The sequence below is a fragment of the Carcharhinus amblyrhynchos genome, chromosome 2 (assembly GCF_965287045.1).
Source record: "Carcharhinus amblyrhynchos chromosome 2, sCarAmb.v2.hapA, whole genome shotgun sequence".
Lineage (NCBI taxonomy): Eukaryota > Metazoa > Chordata > Chondrichthyes > Carcharhiniformes > Carcharhinidae > Carcharhinus > Carcharhinus amblyrhynchos.
In genome coordinates, this window is record NC_137325.1 from 127,838,153 (window position 1) to 127,855,649 (window position 17,497).

Here is a 17,497-nt window from a genome sequence, read left to right on the forward strand (position 1 = left end):
TCTGAAGGAAATGGCAGAGGTGATAGTGGATGCCTTAGTGATTATTTTCCAAACCTTGCTGGATTCCGGGGAAGTGCCGGAAGATTGGAAAATGGCTAATGTTGCGCCGCTGTTTAAAAAAGGTAGCAGGCAAAAGGCAGGGAATTATAGGCTGGTTAGTTTAATGTCTGTTGTTGGAAAAATGCTTGAATCTGTCATCAAAGAAGAAATAGCGAGGCATCTTGAGAAGAATTGTCTGATAGAGCAGAAGCAGCACGGATTCGTTCAGGGGAAGTCGCGTCTGATGTATTTAGTGGAATTCTATGAGGATGTGTCTAGTGTGGTGGACGGAGGGGAACCGGTGGATGTGGTGTTTCTCGATTTTTCAGAAGGCGTTTGATAAGGTGCCGCACAAAAGGTTGTTACAGAAGGTTAGGGGGCATGGAGTTGGGGTAAGGTGTTAGCGTGGATAGAGGATTGGCTGTCAAATAGGAGGCAGACAGTAGGTGTCAATGGGTGCTATTCGGATTGGTGACTAGTGGAGTGCCCCAGGGATCGGTGCTGGGGCCTCAGCTATTTACCATTTATGTAGATGATCTGGAGGAGGGAGCTGAGTGTAAGGTGTCGAAATTTGCTGATGACACAAAGATGAGTGGAAAAGCAAGTTGTGCGGAGGGTGTAGAAAGTCTGCAGAGGGATCTAGATAGGCTGAGCGAGTGGGTGAGGACCTGGCAGATGGAATACAATGTTGGCAAGTGTGAGGTTATCCACTTTGGCAGGAATAATAGTAGGAAGGACTATTTAAAGGGTGAAAAGCTGCAGCATGCTACGATGCAGAGGGACCTGGGGGTCCTTGTGCATGAGTTGCAAAAACCCAGCCTACAGGTGCAGCAGGTGGTCAGGAAGGCAAATGGGATTCTGGCCTTCATAGTGAGGGGGATAGAATATAAAAGTAGGGAGGTCTTGCTGCAACTGTACAGGGCACTGGTGAGGCTGCAGCTGGAGTACTGTGTGCAGTTTTAGTAGCTGCACTTGCGCAAGGATATATTGGCCTTGGAGGGAGTGCAGAAGAGGTTTACTAGGCTGATACCGGAGTTGAGGGGGTTGAGCTATGAAGAGGCGCTGAATAGACTGGGCTTGTACTCATTGGAGTTTAGAAGGATGGGGGGGATCTTATTGAGACATATAAGGTGATGAAGGGGATGGATCGGGTAGAGGTGGAGAGGTTCTTCCCGCTCAGAAGGGACAGCAGGACTAGAGGGCACAGCCTTAAGATAAGAGGGGAGCAGTTTAGAACAGAGTTGAGGAGGAACCTCTTCACTCAAAGGGTGGTGAATCTCTGGAATTCTCTGCCCGTTGAAGTGGTGGAAGCTATCTTGCTAAATATATTTAAGATGCGGGTAGATAGGTTTTTGGTAGGCAAGGGAATTAAGGGTTATGGGGAGAAAGCGGGAAAGTGGAACTGAGTCACTTCAGATCAGCCATGATCTTATTGAATGGCGGGGCAGGCTCGAAGGGCTAGGTGGCCTACTCCTGCTCCTATTTCTTATGTTCTTGTGAAAAGACATCAGACTGTGGCGACTAGGGGAATTTCACAGTCATTTCATTGCAGTGTTAATGTAAGCCTTACTTGTGACTAAAATATAAATTTTTAAAGGAAGAGGCTCACTACTTCCAGGCAATAAAAATGCTAGCTTAATCAGCAATATCAATGTCCTGTGAAAGAAATATTAACATCTACCCATATGAACTAGGAGCAGGAGTAGGCCATTTGTCCACTCTAGACTGCTCCATCATTTAATAAGATTGTGGTTGATCTGACTGTGCCCTCAACTCTAAATTCTCTCCCTCGGTAATACAAGGGAGTCAGTCTAATTCTAATTCAAAAACCCTGCTTCACTTATTGTCTGGGGAAGAGAATTCAACATTCTCAGGTTTCTTCTTGTCTGTCTCAAAAGAAACAGTTATTCCTAAACTCTGTCCCCTAGTTCTAGGCAAAGGGAAACCTCCTTTCAGCAACTGCCCTTGTGTCCCTTCAGGATCTTGTGTTTCTTTAATTCTTGACTCCACTGCCACAGGCCCAACCTTTCCTTGCTAAATAGCGCTTCATTCTAGGCATTCAGTTGAGTGAACCTTCTTTGAACTGCTAATGCACCCATATCCTTCCTTCAGATCAAAACTATACACAGTATTCCAAATGAAGTTTCACCAACACCCTGTCCAACTGCAACAAAACTTTGCTACTTTTAGTTCTCTTCCCCCTTTCCAATAAATGTTACTAATCTTGTCCCGTGCACGTGACCCGGCCTACAATGGCCAACTGGCTGGTTAATTTTAATGTGCTGAAAGCACTCAACAAACATGCCTCACAGGCTCCTTTTGTCAACCTGATTTGTCCAATCTACATGTAGATTAAAATCACCAATGATTATTGCCATATTTTTCTTGCAAGCCTTGTAAATAATGCAGTGTAAAACAATTTGTAATAGTAATGGTCTAAACAGTCATGAATTGTATTGTCACTTAAATAATAGTCCAGATCTGAGGACCCGAGTTCAAATCCCACCAGGCCAGGTGGCGAAATTTGAATTTAATAAAAATATCTGGAATTAAGTCTAATAATTGCCTTGAAACCACTGTTGCAAAAACACACCTTGTTCACTTGTCCTTAGGAAATCTGCCATCCTTAGCTGCTCTAATCTACATGTGGCTCCAGATCCACAGTGTTGTTGTTCAGAATTGATGCTCTGAGATGGAGGACTTTTAGGAATTGACAATAAATGTTGGTCCAGTCAGCGACACCTGCATCATGTAAATTAATATTGAAGAAAAGCACATTCTTGTTGGATACTGCTAATTGCTATCTCAGTATAAGTTCATTTAAAACCATTTTTTATTAAGCTGGCAAGGCACCTCGTTTATTCAAAGTATTGTGCTCAAATTTTTTGGAAAATCCAAACAAGTTCTATTCCCTGGATTGCTCGTACCTACAAATATATTTGTAGTATGCCCTATAGTCTCAAAACCACATCATTTTAGATGAAGCTCGAAAGTGTCCTATTATTCCCATAGCACATCATAACATTCAGGGCTATGGGCCAAGTGCCTGCAGATGGGATTAGGTGGGAGTTCAGGTGTTTCTAATGTGTTGGTGCGGACTCAATGGACTGAAGGGCCTCTTCTGCGCTGTTTAATTCTATAAGTGCAAGTGTTTTCTGACTATAAATTTGAATCCACGTCTTTGAAGATCAAGAATAGCAACATCTTTATCTTAGTAATGGCATAACTTGGAAATTCACTTGGTCTGAATGACCTAATTTGATTAGGATTCCACCTTTTGATGCTTTGTTACAATTGAACCTGTGCAGGAATTGGTTTAATTATGGAATGTTCCTTCTGCATTTCACAATTATAGAATAAGCATAACATTGGATTTTTCATTTCAACACTTGAACTGAGATTTTTATGTACTAAAACATTACTCATGCATACATATTGGAGCATAATTTAAATTTTTTTTAGGTATCTCCATTCCCAAATGCTGGTTTCATAAATGGATTTACTGCAGCTCCAAACTTCAAATCTGCTACCGCCCCTTTGACCTCGCTCAGACAATATAATCCAAGAAACAGGTAAGATTTCTTTTGGAAGTTGACTTTTTTTATTTATTTAAAGCAGAATCTAGATTTACTTTTTATTTAATTCCAAATATTGCTGAAGGATTGGATTTTGTTTCCAACTGCCTTCCAAGGAGTGAAGAATTAAGGATGAAGGTTGCTTGGACAAGAAATGACGAGATCAGCGCAGCACTATGCAGTAGCTTGAATGTTATGAATGTATCTTTTTTCTTAAACCTCAGCTCCTTCACACTTGAGAACTTTTTCCAATGCCTGTACCTTTTTTGTGAAGCCTTATTGTTTCTGCAGATGGATTTGTTGTTAGTCTGGATGGACATCTGAGCATTTTATTTGTTCCAAGGCTTGAAGCAATCCCTACATGTTCAAAACAATCCACAACTATTTCCAGCTGCACTGTGCCTCAATTTTAGTTATGTTGCAGGATTTTCTGACCAAACAGCATTGTTTCAATTTTCTGAGGTGTTAAATTTCCTTTTCCAAAATGGCTAACCAGTACAAACCATTCTGCAAGGCTTTCTATCTGTTTCGTTTCCATTGCTCTTCCCTCATTTGTGTTGCCAAAGTATTTGATATCCAAGTCATTGTTGTAGATCTGTAAAATTCCTACAGTGCAGAAGAGGTCTGACAGAACATCTTACCCATGCCCTCTGCCCACACCATCCCTGTAACCCCATGTATTTCCTACTCTTAACCATCTATCCTACACATCTGGGACATTAAGGGGCAATTTAGCATTGCCAATCAACCTAACCTGCACATCTTTGGTTCCCCCCATGTGCCTGTGTTGCCTCCAGGTGCTCCAATTTCCTCCCACACTCCGATGTGCAAATTCCTCAGTCAGCCTAGGGAAGAATATTTTGATTCTTTTTGCCTGCCGAATACTGTCTCCTATGTTAATTATTGAAGTTTTTAGTTTGAGGTTTTTGTGAAACCTGAAAGATCTGTGTCCCTTTTTTGTTAGAGTTAAAGTGACTATATTGGTTTGTTTTGGGTATTCTGTCTACTAATGGGTGTGTAAAATGTTCGAACTCTGGCTACTTAACCTCGGGAATAAATTTCCCAAGTGCAGCTTTATTCTCCCCCTTATTTGGGCTGTATCTGGAGAACATGAGGACGATTACTTAATGTCATTTTGATAGTTGGAACAGCATGGAATAAAAATACCTCAAACCATGGAGGTTTTTGGATTTAACTGTGATATATTACAAAAGTGATAATTCATTTCATTTGTGTAATTGCATCATTGCTTTGACTTCACAAATGGCCAAACTATTGCTACAAGTCAGAAAGAATATGGCCTTTGGGTATATGAGAAAAGGCACATATGTTCCAGCATTAAAGCAATGGGCTGTTTCATTCTGCTGCAAGCAGTAATACATACAGAAGAGAGGTAGTCTGAATCATCAGTATTAGTGACCCTAACCCAACTTGTCTTTGTATTGATTAGCCCATGCTAGGACCTGATGTTGTATGGAAAGCATGTTAATCTAGTGCAACATCTCTCATAAAGCACCAATCATTTTGTCAGACATCCTCTTGATTCTTCAGTTTTGCACTGCCTACCAATCCTCATTTGTAATATTTCCAAAATTAGTTTGACAACAAGATTACTTGCATCTTAAGTTTAAAGTTTATTTACTACTGTCACAAGTAGGCTTACATTTACACTGCTATGAAGTTATTGTGAAAATTTCCGAGTTGCCACACTGTGGTGCCTGTTCAGGTACTCTGAGGAGGGACTTAACGTGGCCAATGCATCCAAGCAGCCAGACTGTGGGAGGAAACCAGAGCACCCAGAGAAAACCCACGCAGACACAGGGAGAATGTGCAGACTCTGCACAGTGACCCAAGCCAGGAATTGAACCCAGGATGCTGAGGCAGTAATGCTAACTTTGAATGTTTTGTTTTCCAAATTTTTAAACCTCCGTGTAACTGGTTATGTTGCCCCTATCTATGCTACTTAAGTAATTAGTCTTCTACTTTGCATTTTCCATAGGAACCATAGCAAATCTCATCTACGCCCTACGTTGCCGAATACAGATCGTGGACCAGGACTGTTGGAGAGCCCAACGATATTTAATTTTTCTACAGATCGTCTGCTGAATGGTGTTCGAAGCCCTCAGATGCGACCAGCTGGACCCAACAGGACACGGATCCATAGCAATGCAGGTTATAATAAGAGAGATTTTGGGATCGGAAGGTCAGAGCAAATCAATGCTGATTCATCACCCAGCATGGGCCGAGGAAGGTGAGTCTGAACAACTGATATAAGAACGTAACAACAAGAATCGACTCACTTCACGTTTGTGAGATATCTTGAGATGTTTAGCTAAAGGAGATGCAATTATCGTAGAACAGAATCATAGAATCCTTAGGCTGAATGGCCTCCTTCCTCACCATATCAAGCCTGCACCAACAACAATATCACCCAGGCCCTGTCCCTGTGACCGCATGTATTTACTCTGCTAATCCCCCGACACTAAGGGACAATTATCAAACAAAGTAACCCGCGCATCTTTGGACTGTGGTAGGAAACTGGAGCGCCCGGAGGAAACCCACTAGACATGGAGAATGTGCAAGCTCCACACAGACAGTGACCTAAGCTGGGAACCACATCCAGGTCCCTGGTTCTGTGAGGCAGCAGTGCTAACTGCTGTGCCGCCCTACAACAAAATCTGAATTTCTTGCTGATCAGCTTGTGGCTTCCTGCTGTCATATCTTAGCTTGCCTTTTCATCCCTGTTTTCTCTTTCCCTGTTCTCCGCGCCCCCCCCCCCCCCCCCCCCCCCAATCAAAAACTGTGTAAATATGAAATTTCCAGAGTAAATTTGAGTCATTTTGAAATTCCTGAACTACAATGGGATGGGTCAAGGAATCTAGGCAAAAATAACTTGCTCTGTCAAACAAAGCATACCTTAAAGATTGACCATTCATGTTCTGATGTATGGAAGATATGAAAAACATGTAGGAGGTGGTGATCTACATCAGTCCTGATGGAATTTTATTTTTTTATCCAGAAAGAATTCATATGGATACAGGAAGAAAAGGGAAGATAAATTTATGGTATGAAATTTTAATCTTGACATTTTAAATATTGACTGTCATAGAGGTTTAATATGGTGGAGCATTATATAAAAGGGTGCTGGTTGGTGTTGTAGAGTAACTCAACTATCCCATCCAAAACATAGGCTGAACTTAAAAGGAGTGAAAGCAGTTCCAGTGATTTGAGAACATTCGTATTGTTTCCAATGTGTTTTCATAGAATCACAGAAACCCTACAGTCCAGAAGGAGGCCATTTGGCCCATTGAGTCTGCTCTGACCGCAATCCCATCTGGGCCCTATCCCCATATCCCTACGTATTTTGCCCACTAATCCCTCTAACTTACACATCTCAGGACAGAGACAATCTTAGCCTGGCCAATCAACCTAACCTGCACACCTTAGGACTGTGGGAGGAAACTGGAGCGCCTGGAGGAAACCCAGGCAGAAATGAGGAGAATGTGTAAATGTCAGCTAGGCAGTGACCTAAGCTGGGAATCAAACCCAGGTCCCTGGAGCTGCGAAGCAGCAGTGCTAATAGCTGTGCTACCGTGCTGCCCGAATCACTGCTACATGTAGCCGGGTAAGCATTCCCCAAGGCAGTCTTCCCGACACACGCAGAATCCCTGAGCAGAAACTGATAGTCAAGTTCTGCACGTGTGATGATGGCCTCAACCGAGACCTTGGGTTCATGTCACACTACCTGCAACCCCCATGACTTGCCTGGGCTTGCAAAATCTCTCTAACTGTCCTGGCTGGAGACAATACACATCTCTTTAATCTGTGGTTGGCCCTCCGTGCACATCGCCTGTACCTTTTTAAGACTTGATTATCTGTAAAGACCTGCATTCCAATCATTATCTTGTAAATTGAGTTTGTGTCTGTAGATGCCCTATTTGTGAACACAAGTCCTCACTCAGCTGATGAAGAAGCCTGAGATTCCGAAAGTTTGTGCTGCCAAATAAACCTGTTGGACTTTAACCTGGTGTTGAGACTACTTACTGTGTTTATCTCAGTCTAACACCAGCATCTCCACATCATTGTTTCTCCAGGCTACTTGAAAGTGTTGAACCTGCAATATGGGACTGGAATGATGGGTCCAGTAGGAGAAATGAAGGGCTTGAGTAAATTGGTTCTTACAAGCCTTGTGGTTTTTCGTGGCTGCTTCCTGTTATTACCCCGGAAATTATAAGATTAATCACGCATTCTTTCTTCAGTTACTATGCTCGGATTTGAATCCCTAATTTGAATCCCTAATTTGATTTATTAGTCAGTGCAATTGTTAATGTCATTATCATACCCAGATGTTACATCCACTTCGGAGCAAAGTGTGATTTGTTGTTTCGACTGTTTTATAATACTTTCTCGTTTATCTCTGTCTCAGCATGGGCAGCTGTGCCTTCAATCTGTTTTGGTCCCACAGTCTGGAATTTTTAACTCTTTCTCTATGTAGTTAACTCTATATCCTTTTAAAAATTTAGGATCCACGTTAAAATTACCTGTCGCACCTTCTAATGTATACTTTTTGACACTGCTCCATTTTTGTCTAATTACAGTTTTTATATGCAATGCCTTGGTGTTTTTTACATTGCAGGTGCTATCTAAATGCAAATTAAGGTAACACTGTTCTAGTGTACGTATTCTTTCTCCCTTTGTGAAGATATTGGTCGCACTTTGTTTTGCTGTCGTCAGTACTGCAGTGTTCTTGGTTATTGTTCAACTGAACAAACCACCTCTGCTCTACATAAGAAATAGGAGCAGGAGTAGGCCATCTAGCCCCTTGAGCCTGCCCCGCCAATCCTCTGTCCTCAAGCAAAGATGACATGAATACAGACTACTAATGGGTAATTGCCTTGCATCAGGAACCTCTGGTTTAATTCTGAGACTTTGGATGGTACTGACTGTCTTACCAGAAAAGTTAGAATTGAAACCACTCCTAGATAACTCGTGCTGACTCTCGATGACCGGCATTTGAATTAGGGGCAGAAGTAGGCCATTCAGCCTGTCAAGCCTGCTCCACAATTGAAGAAATCATGGCTTATCTGATTAAAACTCCTCATTCCCACCTACCCCTGAATCTTCCATCAACTTGTTCATCAAGGATCTATCTAGGTCTGACTTAAAAATATTCAAGGACTCTGCTTGAGGAGGGGTTCCAAAGTTCTCATCTGTTTTAAGTGAGTGACCCCTCAGTCTAGATTCTCCTAAAAGAAGAAACATCTTTCCACATCCATCCTATCAATACTGTCATACGTTTCACTTAAGTTACTGCTTGCTCCTCTAAATTCCCAACAGATACAATTTCAGCCTTTCCTCATAAGGCAACCTGCTCATTCCATGTATTAGTCTAGCAAACCTCCTCTGAACTGTTTCAAATATATTTGTATCCTTTACGTCCTTCCTTACGAAAATATTGTTGAACTCTCTAAATCGCCTTTCTTACATTCTTAATGAAATCAATACTGCACTCAGTACTCCAGATGTGCACAGTATCCTGAATGACAAGCTTAACCTCCTTTACTCTTGTTTTTGTATCTCCTTGCTGTAAATGATAACATTCTGCTGGCTTTCCTAATTACTTAGTATCCCTGCATTTAACTTTTTCAATTCATGCACAGGGACATCCAGGCAAGGAAGGCAGATTTCCTTCTCTAAAGGATATTAGTGAACCAGATGGATTTTTACAATAATCAACAATTGTTATTGTCGTCATTTAGACTTTTAATTCTAGATTTTTATTGAATTTCGCCATGTGCTGTAGTGTGGTTTGAACCTGGAACCCTACAGCATTACCCTGGATCTCAGAATTGCTAGTCCAGTGCAAATACTACAGCATTTCCTCCCCACAGTATGATACCCCCTGTGTCTTGAGCTCTTATTTTCTGCAATAACCTTTTGATACTCAGTTTCCCAGACGGTGCTGCACTTGACAATTCTCACCTGGTCCTGAGTCAAGGCTGGGTGAGAAATGTGCAGCCAAATTCCAGTGCAAGTAAATAGTGAAATAGCAGTCCAACTAACCACTACTCACTCCTTGAAAATTCTGGCCCTCCATCTCCTCTGCATCACTGGAAATCTGACTTGGATACTTCTTTTAACCTCTGGTTTCTAACTTTCCGGATACATTTTCAAAAATGTATCCAGACCCCTACGTTTATGTTGGAGAAATCTGTTTGTCATATTCTCAATTCTTATTGCTGTTTACGTTTTCATTTTCTGATATCTGTAATGTACATGTCACTCTTATTGCTGACATTCTTTTTTATATTCTTATGTGAACATAATATCCTCCATGGACTTAATTTTTGACTTGGTCTAGATCTCACTTCTTTGTACTGGAAATGTTTAAATTAATTTTTTTTTACATTCATTTCTGCAAAAATTCATTTGAAGTTCTTCAGCCTGCACAGGCTTCCAGTCACAAAGACAACCTTTGACCATCACCCTCTGCCTCCTGGTCACTGAACCAATTTTGGATTCAGTTTGCCAAATTGCCCAATCTCATGTGTTCTTATCGTCTTTCCTAGCGTAGAAATGTCAATTACGAGGTGACATGGGTTTGAGGTATGAGGGGAAATGTTTAAAGAAGATGGGGGCAATTTTTTTAAGGATGGTGAGTGTCAGGAAGTGATAAAAGCAGCTAAATAGCAATATTTGAGACATTTTGACAAATACATGAATCGGGGGATATGTACCATGTAGAGGCAATACGTCTTTAGTTTAGAAAGGCATCCTGTGTCGGCACAGGCTTGGTGGGCCGAAGGACCTGTTCCTGTGCTGTACTGCTCATTCTTCATCAGCTTCCCCAATGGGACCATGTAGACGACATCAACTGCACTATCCTGATCTACACATTGATAAAACAAATTAAATTTTGACTATTCTTGATTTAATCCTTGCTGTCCCAGGTAGAGGTGAATTCTGTCCTGCAGTTTTTTTCCAATACTACTAAAGTTAGAATTACTGACCTGCAATTTCTTGCTTTTTTTTTCTTGAATAATGGTACCACAGTAGCTGTTCTTTGGCACCTCTCCTGTGGTCAGAAGATTTGAAAATTAGTGTCAGAGCTGCTGCAATCTCCTCCAGAGCCTCTTATAGCAGCCTGGGATGCATTTTATCTGGGCCTGGGGATTTATCCACTTTTAACCCATCAAAACTGTTAACACTTCCTCCCTCCGATATTTATTTGTTCAAGTAAATCACAATACCTCCCTGATTTCTATACCTATATCACCCTTCTCCATAGTGAACGTTGATGCAAAATATTCACTTGAAACCTCACCTACATCTTCTGGCTTCTCTCAAGTTGTCACATTGGTCCCTAATAGGCTTTGCTTTTTCCCTGGTCACCCTCTTACCTTTTGGATTTTCTATTATTTTACCCGCCAGTGAATTTTCATGCCTCCTCTTCACTCTCCTAATTTTTTTGATAATCCCTTGCACTTTTATTCTTCCTGCGCTTCTGATGGTTTGCACCCTCGGAATTTACATTAAGCCTCCCTTTATTTCATTATCCTACTCTGAATATCTCTTGATATCCAGGGTTCTCTTGCCTTATTGTTCCCACCCTTCACTTTCACAGAAACATGTAGGACCTTTACTTCATTTCCTTTTTGAATGAATAAATCCCACTGCTGTAAGTTTTTCTACAAGTAGCTGTTGCCAATTAACTTTGGCCAGATCCTGTCTTATCCTATTAAAATTGATCCTTCAATTCAGAACCTTTTTATTTCCTGTTCATCATCTTCATTTTCCATAACCACCTGGCCATCTGATTGTGGCCTTAAAGTCCAGCTTTGACTCTCTTGTAGGTCAAACATTTGTGTGTCTCAGCCAGCCTCCACTGCCTAAGAGCAGGGAATTCTGAAGACTAATGACCCTCGAGGAAAAGTTCTTCCTCATCTGAAATAAGAGACCCTTCATTTTTAAATTGTACCCACTAGTTCCAGAAATGGTCATGCAACAGAACATCCTATCAGCATCTACCCTATCAAGTCCCCTCAGAATCTTGTTTCAATAAGACCACCTAGTTCATAGAATAGAGTCATAGAATCCCTATGAGCCTGCAACAATGACAATCCCACCTATCTAACCCTGTCCCTATAACCTCCACTATTTATTCTACTAATCCCCTGACACGAAGGGGCAATTTAGCATGGCCAATCAACCTTATTTGTACCACTTTGGACAGTGGGAGGAAACCCATGTAGACAGGGAGAACGTGCAAACTTTCTTGTAACTTTCAATGAGTATAGGGTTCAATTTAGTTAACCATTCCACATTAGACATAAGAACATAAGAAATAGGAGCAGGAGTAGGCCATCTAGCCCTTCGAGCCTGCCCCGCCATTCAATAAGATCATGGCTGATCTGTCGTGGCTCAGTTCCACTTTCCCGCTCTCTCCCCATAACCCTTAATCCCCTCTCTTATCAAAAACCCATCAACCCGCGTCTTAAAAATATTTAGCGAGGCAGCCTCCACCACTTCAACGGGCAGAGAATTCCAGAGATTCACCACCCTTTGAGTGAAGTTCCTCCTCAACTCCGTTCTAAACCGCCCCCCCCCCCCCTTTATCTTGAGGCTGTGCCCCCTAGTCCTACTGTCTTTTTTGAGCGGGAAGAGTCTCTCCACCTCTATCCTATCCATTCCCATTCATCATCTTATACATCTCAATGAGATCTCCCCTCATTTTTCTAAACTCTAACGAGTACAAGCCTAGTTTATTCAGCCTCTCCTCATAGCTCAACCCCCTCAACTCCGGTATCAGCCTAGTAAACCTCCTCTGCACTCCCTCCAAGGCCAAAATATCTTTGCGCAGGTGCGGCGCCCAAAACTGCACACAGTACTCCAGCTGCGGCCTCACCAATGCCCTATACAGCCGCAGCAAGACCTCCCTACTTTTATATTCAATCCCCCTCGCTATGAAGGCCAGCATCCCATTCGTCTTCCTGACCACCTGCTGCACCTGCAAGCTGGGTTTTTGCGACTCATGCACAAGGACCCCAAGGTCCCTCTGCACCGTCGCCTGCTGCAGTTTTTTGCCACGTAAGTAATAGTCCTTCCGCCAAATTTTTATCCAATTTTTTATCTATCCATATCTCTTGCAGACTTTTTATGTTCCTTTCAGGTTGCTTTCCTATCTATCTTTGTATTATCTGCAAATTTGACCACAGTCATCCCTTCATCCAGTTTATTAATTTGGATCTTAGTTAAGGCCCCATCATTAGTTGTAGTTTGCCGACTGAAAATGATCGGTTTATCGTGGTGGCTTCCTGTTAGTTACCCAGTTCCTTATCCATGCTAATATATCACTGCAGCACTGGGAGCTGACTGAATGACTTTTGGAAATGAAAATTTTGGATGATTGTAATTAATGAATGCAGTATCTCTTGGGGCCAGCAAAGGCTGGTCGTTAGTCCTGAAGACTTGTTGGCTTAAGAGTTTGATTAGTTTAACTAGTACTTTTTCTTCTGGTGGTGTTGATTCCCTCATGCCTCTTAATTTCTGCTAGTGGGATGCTTTTTATGTTTTCTACTCTGAAAATAGATACAATATAAATTCACTGCCATTTCATTGTTTCCCCTTTTCTCTCAGTTTTGCCTTTTAAGGAAGCAACTGTTGCTTTAACAACTCTTTTCATTTTAATATATTAGTAGAAACCTTTATTGTTTTTGGCTGGTTTTCTCTCATACTCACTCTTTGGCTCTTTTAGTTATCCATGTGCATTCCATGTACTAATAACTGCATTAAAACATTCAAACCTAAATGATTTTGATCTATATTCATAATCAATAGTTGCTTCTTTGAGGGGTGGAAAAAACTGCTGTTTTAAAGTTGCTGCCAATCGAGCGTCACAAAGGCAATTTTTTTAGACCTTTCCTGTGACAGATCCAATTAATCTACTTCTAGATGTACCCTTTTGCAGTGCTCTTTCAGCACTGCCTTCAAACTGCTCATCCACAGTTGTTGAGCCAGTAAAAGGTGGCACGATGGTACCTCAGAACCACGGACCTAGGTTCAATTCCAGCCGTGAATCGCGTTGTGTGTCTGAGAGTTTCCTCTGGGTGCTCCGGTTTCCTCCCACTGTCCAAAAATGTGTGGGTTAGTTGGATTGGCCATGTAAAATTGCCCCTTAGTGTCAGGAGAGTTAGCAGGGTAAATATGTGGGGGTTACAGAGTCTGGATGGGATAGTTGTTGGTGCGGGTCAAATGGCGGTCTGCACTGTAAAGATTGAGAAAAATTCTCCTTTGTGGCTTAAAGGAATAAGCAGCACTGCTCAGGCTTGATTGGCTATCAAGAAATTAACATTATCTAAATGTGAATGTTGACCATAAGGCATAACAACTGACAATGCCTTTCATTAATGTTATGCAAAATCTACTTTTTTTTTAAACGAAGCAATCCTTTGATGATGCAAGCTACAAAATGTATTAGCAAAGTAAAGCCAAATTGGCAGGAACAGTTCGAATATATATAATGCAGTTTGTACTGCCAAATATCTTCACTGCAGGAAGGGAAATAGAGCAGAGGCAATGCGTTTACCAGGAGAAAGGAAATTAAAGACAGGACCAGGAACTATGCATTCACCACACCCACACCATTAAATGTGTTACATTCCAAAAAATATACATGGGAATATTAATTACACTACTGAGAATTAGTGGCAGAAGAGAAATTAAAAATCTTTGCATTCTGAATTTAATATTTAGTCCAGAAATCTGTGTGTCAAATTGAGTTTTGCGTAGAGTACAAATTATACAAGTTGTTAGCTAGAGGGATTCATTTTAACTTTGCAGACTATCCATTTTTTGCTCTGGAGAGCAACATTACATTGGAAGACCTAATTTGTTTTTTCTGTCTGGTGGGTCTTCATGCCACCATGCTTTTGTCTGGTTAATTTTGTTTACTGTGACTCCTGTTATCAAACATTTTAATATGAAGCTGCAAAAAATTACATAGAACATTACAGCACAAACAGGCCCTTCGGCCCACAAGTTGCGCCGACCACATCTATACCTACCAAGCCATAGAACTATCTGTAACTTCCAATCCCATTAGATCCCATATACTCATCCAGAAGTCTTTTAAAAGACCCCAGCGAGTTTGCCTCTACCACCACCGGCAGCCGATTTCATTCACTCACTCACTCCACCCTCTGAGTGAAAAACTTTCCCCCAGCATCTCCTCTGTACTTGCTTCCCAGCACCTTAAACCTGTGTCCTCTCGTAGTGATCATTTCAGCCCTGGGAAATAGCCTCAGAATCCACCCTATCTATTCCTCTCAACAGTTTATAAACCTCTATCAGGTTGCGTCTCAACCTTCGCCTCTCCAGGGAGAAGAGACCCAGCTCCCTCAACCTATCTTCATAAGGCATGCCCCCCCCAAACCTGGCAACATCCTTGTAAATCTCCTCTGCACTCTCTCAATAGCTTCCACATCCTTCCTGTAGTGAGGCGACCAGAACTGCGCACAGTACTCCAAGTGGGATCTGACAAGGGTCCTATAAAGTTGCAGCATTACCTCCCAACTCCTAAACTCAATCCCTCGATTAATGAAGGCCAGTACACCATACGCCTTCTTGACCACATCCTCCACCTGCGAGGCCGATTTAAGAGTCCTATGGACCCAGACCCCAAGATCCCTCTGCTCTTCAACACTACTAAGACTCCTACCCTTGATATTGTACTCCTGCATCCCGTTGGTCCTGCCAAAATGGACCACTAAACATTTATCCGCGTTGAAGTCCATCTGCCACTTCTCCGCCCAGTCTTGCATCCTATCTGTCACGCTGCAACTTCTGACATCCCTCCAGACTATCCACAACACCACCAACCTTTGTATCGTCAGCAAACTTACTAACCCGTCCCTCCACTTCCTCATCCAGGTCATTTATGAAAATGACAAACAGCGAGGGTCCTAGAACAGATCCCTGGGGCACTCCACTGGTGACCGACCTCCATGCAGAAAAAGACCCATCCACAACCACACTCTGCCTTCTGCAGGCAAGCCAGTTCTGGATCCACAGTGCCAAAGCCCCTTGGATCCCATGCCCTCTCTCCTTCTCAAGAAGTCTCGCATGGGGGACCTTTATCAAACGCCTTGCTGAAGTCCATGTAAACCATGTCTACTGCTCTTCCTTCGTTAATGTGTTCAGTCACATTTTCAAAGAAAATTTTCATATTGATTACTGAAATTTCCTTCTAGGGCGTATGTATTTGATGCAAGGTAGCTTTTACATTTCTCTAAACCAGAAGCAGGGAGTGGGAAAATTTTCACAATACAGATTTGAGTTGAAGTTTAAAATTATTTTTCAGATGTGTCACTGAAGCAGATTATCTGGTTATTATGACTTGATCACGGGACTATCCTATGCACAAATTGGTTGCCACATTTACTACATAACAGCAATGATTACGCTTCATTAGTACTTTTGTGGCAGTACAATGCTTTAAGATTATAAAAGGTGGTTCATAAATGAATGTTTCTCTAATTTGCCTCTGGTTTTTCCAATAAACTTGATTTTGCTGTTCAACTTTGTTAACATGTTTGCATGTCAGCATTGTGCACAATGTGCAATACTTTGAGGGAAAACACACTATAATGATGCACCACATTCTTGATGTTATCAGTAGCCATTTGCAATTTTCCAATTGTTTTCATTTTCATCTCATATTGTGGGTTTGTGCATTCCTGAGCATTTACATAAAGATCAATTTTGAATGCCTTTGACCTTGTTTGGAGAGGAAACTGTGACTTTAAAACTACTTGCTTTTTTTTGGCAGAGGTCCCAGACACAGTCCCCTCCTCCACCAAAGCCACCATCACCTAACTTTGAATTAGGGCTGTCCAACTTTCCTCCTTTGCCTGGAGCTGCAGGCAACCTGAAAACTGAAGAGGTTCTTGAGAACAGACTATCAAATGTGGTCAAAGTAATTCCGAAAGAGAAGGCACAGATATTACAGGTATTATGGCAATTGGTACTACTTTTGAAGACCACCACGTCTAGATCAAATCATTCATTTCATTTCAAAACAAAAATTGACTTTATAAGGTCAAACTTGCATTGAAGTGAAATATGGCACTTGCTGATCTTGAATATGATGTGCATTCTAACCAGATGAGAAATTGGTTAAGTCTGGTACATGATTCAGTTCACAATGATTTCAACCCAAGAATTCTGAGGAAATCTAGATTTAGGGATATGTGAAAATGCTTTGCACCTCTCCTGAGGGGCCCTTGATCCCTATATGATGAGTAAGAATTAGTGAACAATAGGAATGCTGTGTAGCCTGCCTAGTTCCAGAACTAATGACAGCCAGAAATATTTTTCTGTCAACTAACTTGCTAATGTCCATCCCTGCCCTGTCTCCAGGGGTATTTGGTAACTTAAATTGTCTGAAAATTTATTTGTGTGAAGAGATCATATTTCTAGAAGTTACCTGAAAGGGAAAGGAAAGCTTTGGAGCAAAGGCAACCTTGAGCTACATATGAACAACAACTGCTAAAAGACAACATGCATCTATTTTTGTTTCACAATAGGCGATTAATTTAGTTGGGTCTTTCCCTGAAACATTGCACAAATTTTATATTTTTGTATTCATAACCTATGACATCTTGAGATTCTCCATTCGCACTGAGGAATTTTGGATGCTGAATGGAAGGATAGAAAATGGATTCGGGGCAGGGTCACAGATTGGCACAAATCAAAAGGATTTTGAAGTGTTTTGAGGTGGGATTGGCAAGGCAGAGGGAGCAACATCCGAGATCAATAGACCCAGTGGCTAAATGATTGTCTACCAGTAATGGAGTTGTGGGCAAGGCAAGCTTGATACTAGAGGA

The 17,497-nt window shown here is 41.6% G+C and overlaps 1 protein-coding gene across 1 annotated transcript in view; it reads left to right on the forward strand.

Moving 5' to 3' along the window:
• larp4b (La ribonucleoprotein 4B) overlaps window positions 1-17,497 on the forward strand; it is a 116,676-nt gene that overhangs the window by 74,049 nt on the left and 25,130 nt on the right. The window contains exons 11-14 of the mRNA XM_080212633.1: window positions 3,502-3,611; window positions 5,614-5,865; window positions 6,634-6,679; window positions 16,441-16,620. Of these exons, the coding sequence (XP_080068759.1) occupies window positions 3,502-3,611; window positions 5,614-5,865; window positions 6,634-6,679; window positions 16,441-16,620 (588 nt within the window). The remainder of the gene's footprint in view (window positions 1-3,501; window positions 3,612-5,613; window positions 5,866-6,633; window positions 6,680-16,440; window positions 16,621-17,497) is intronic.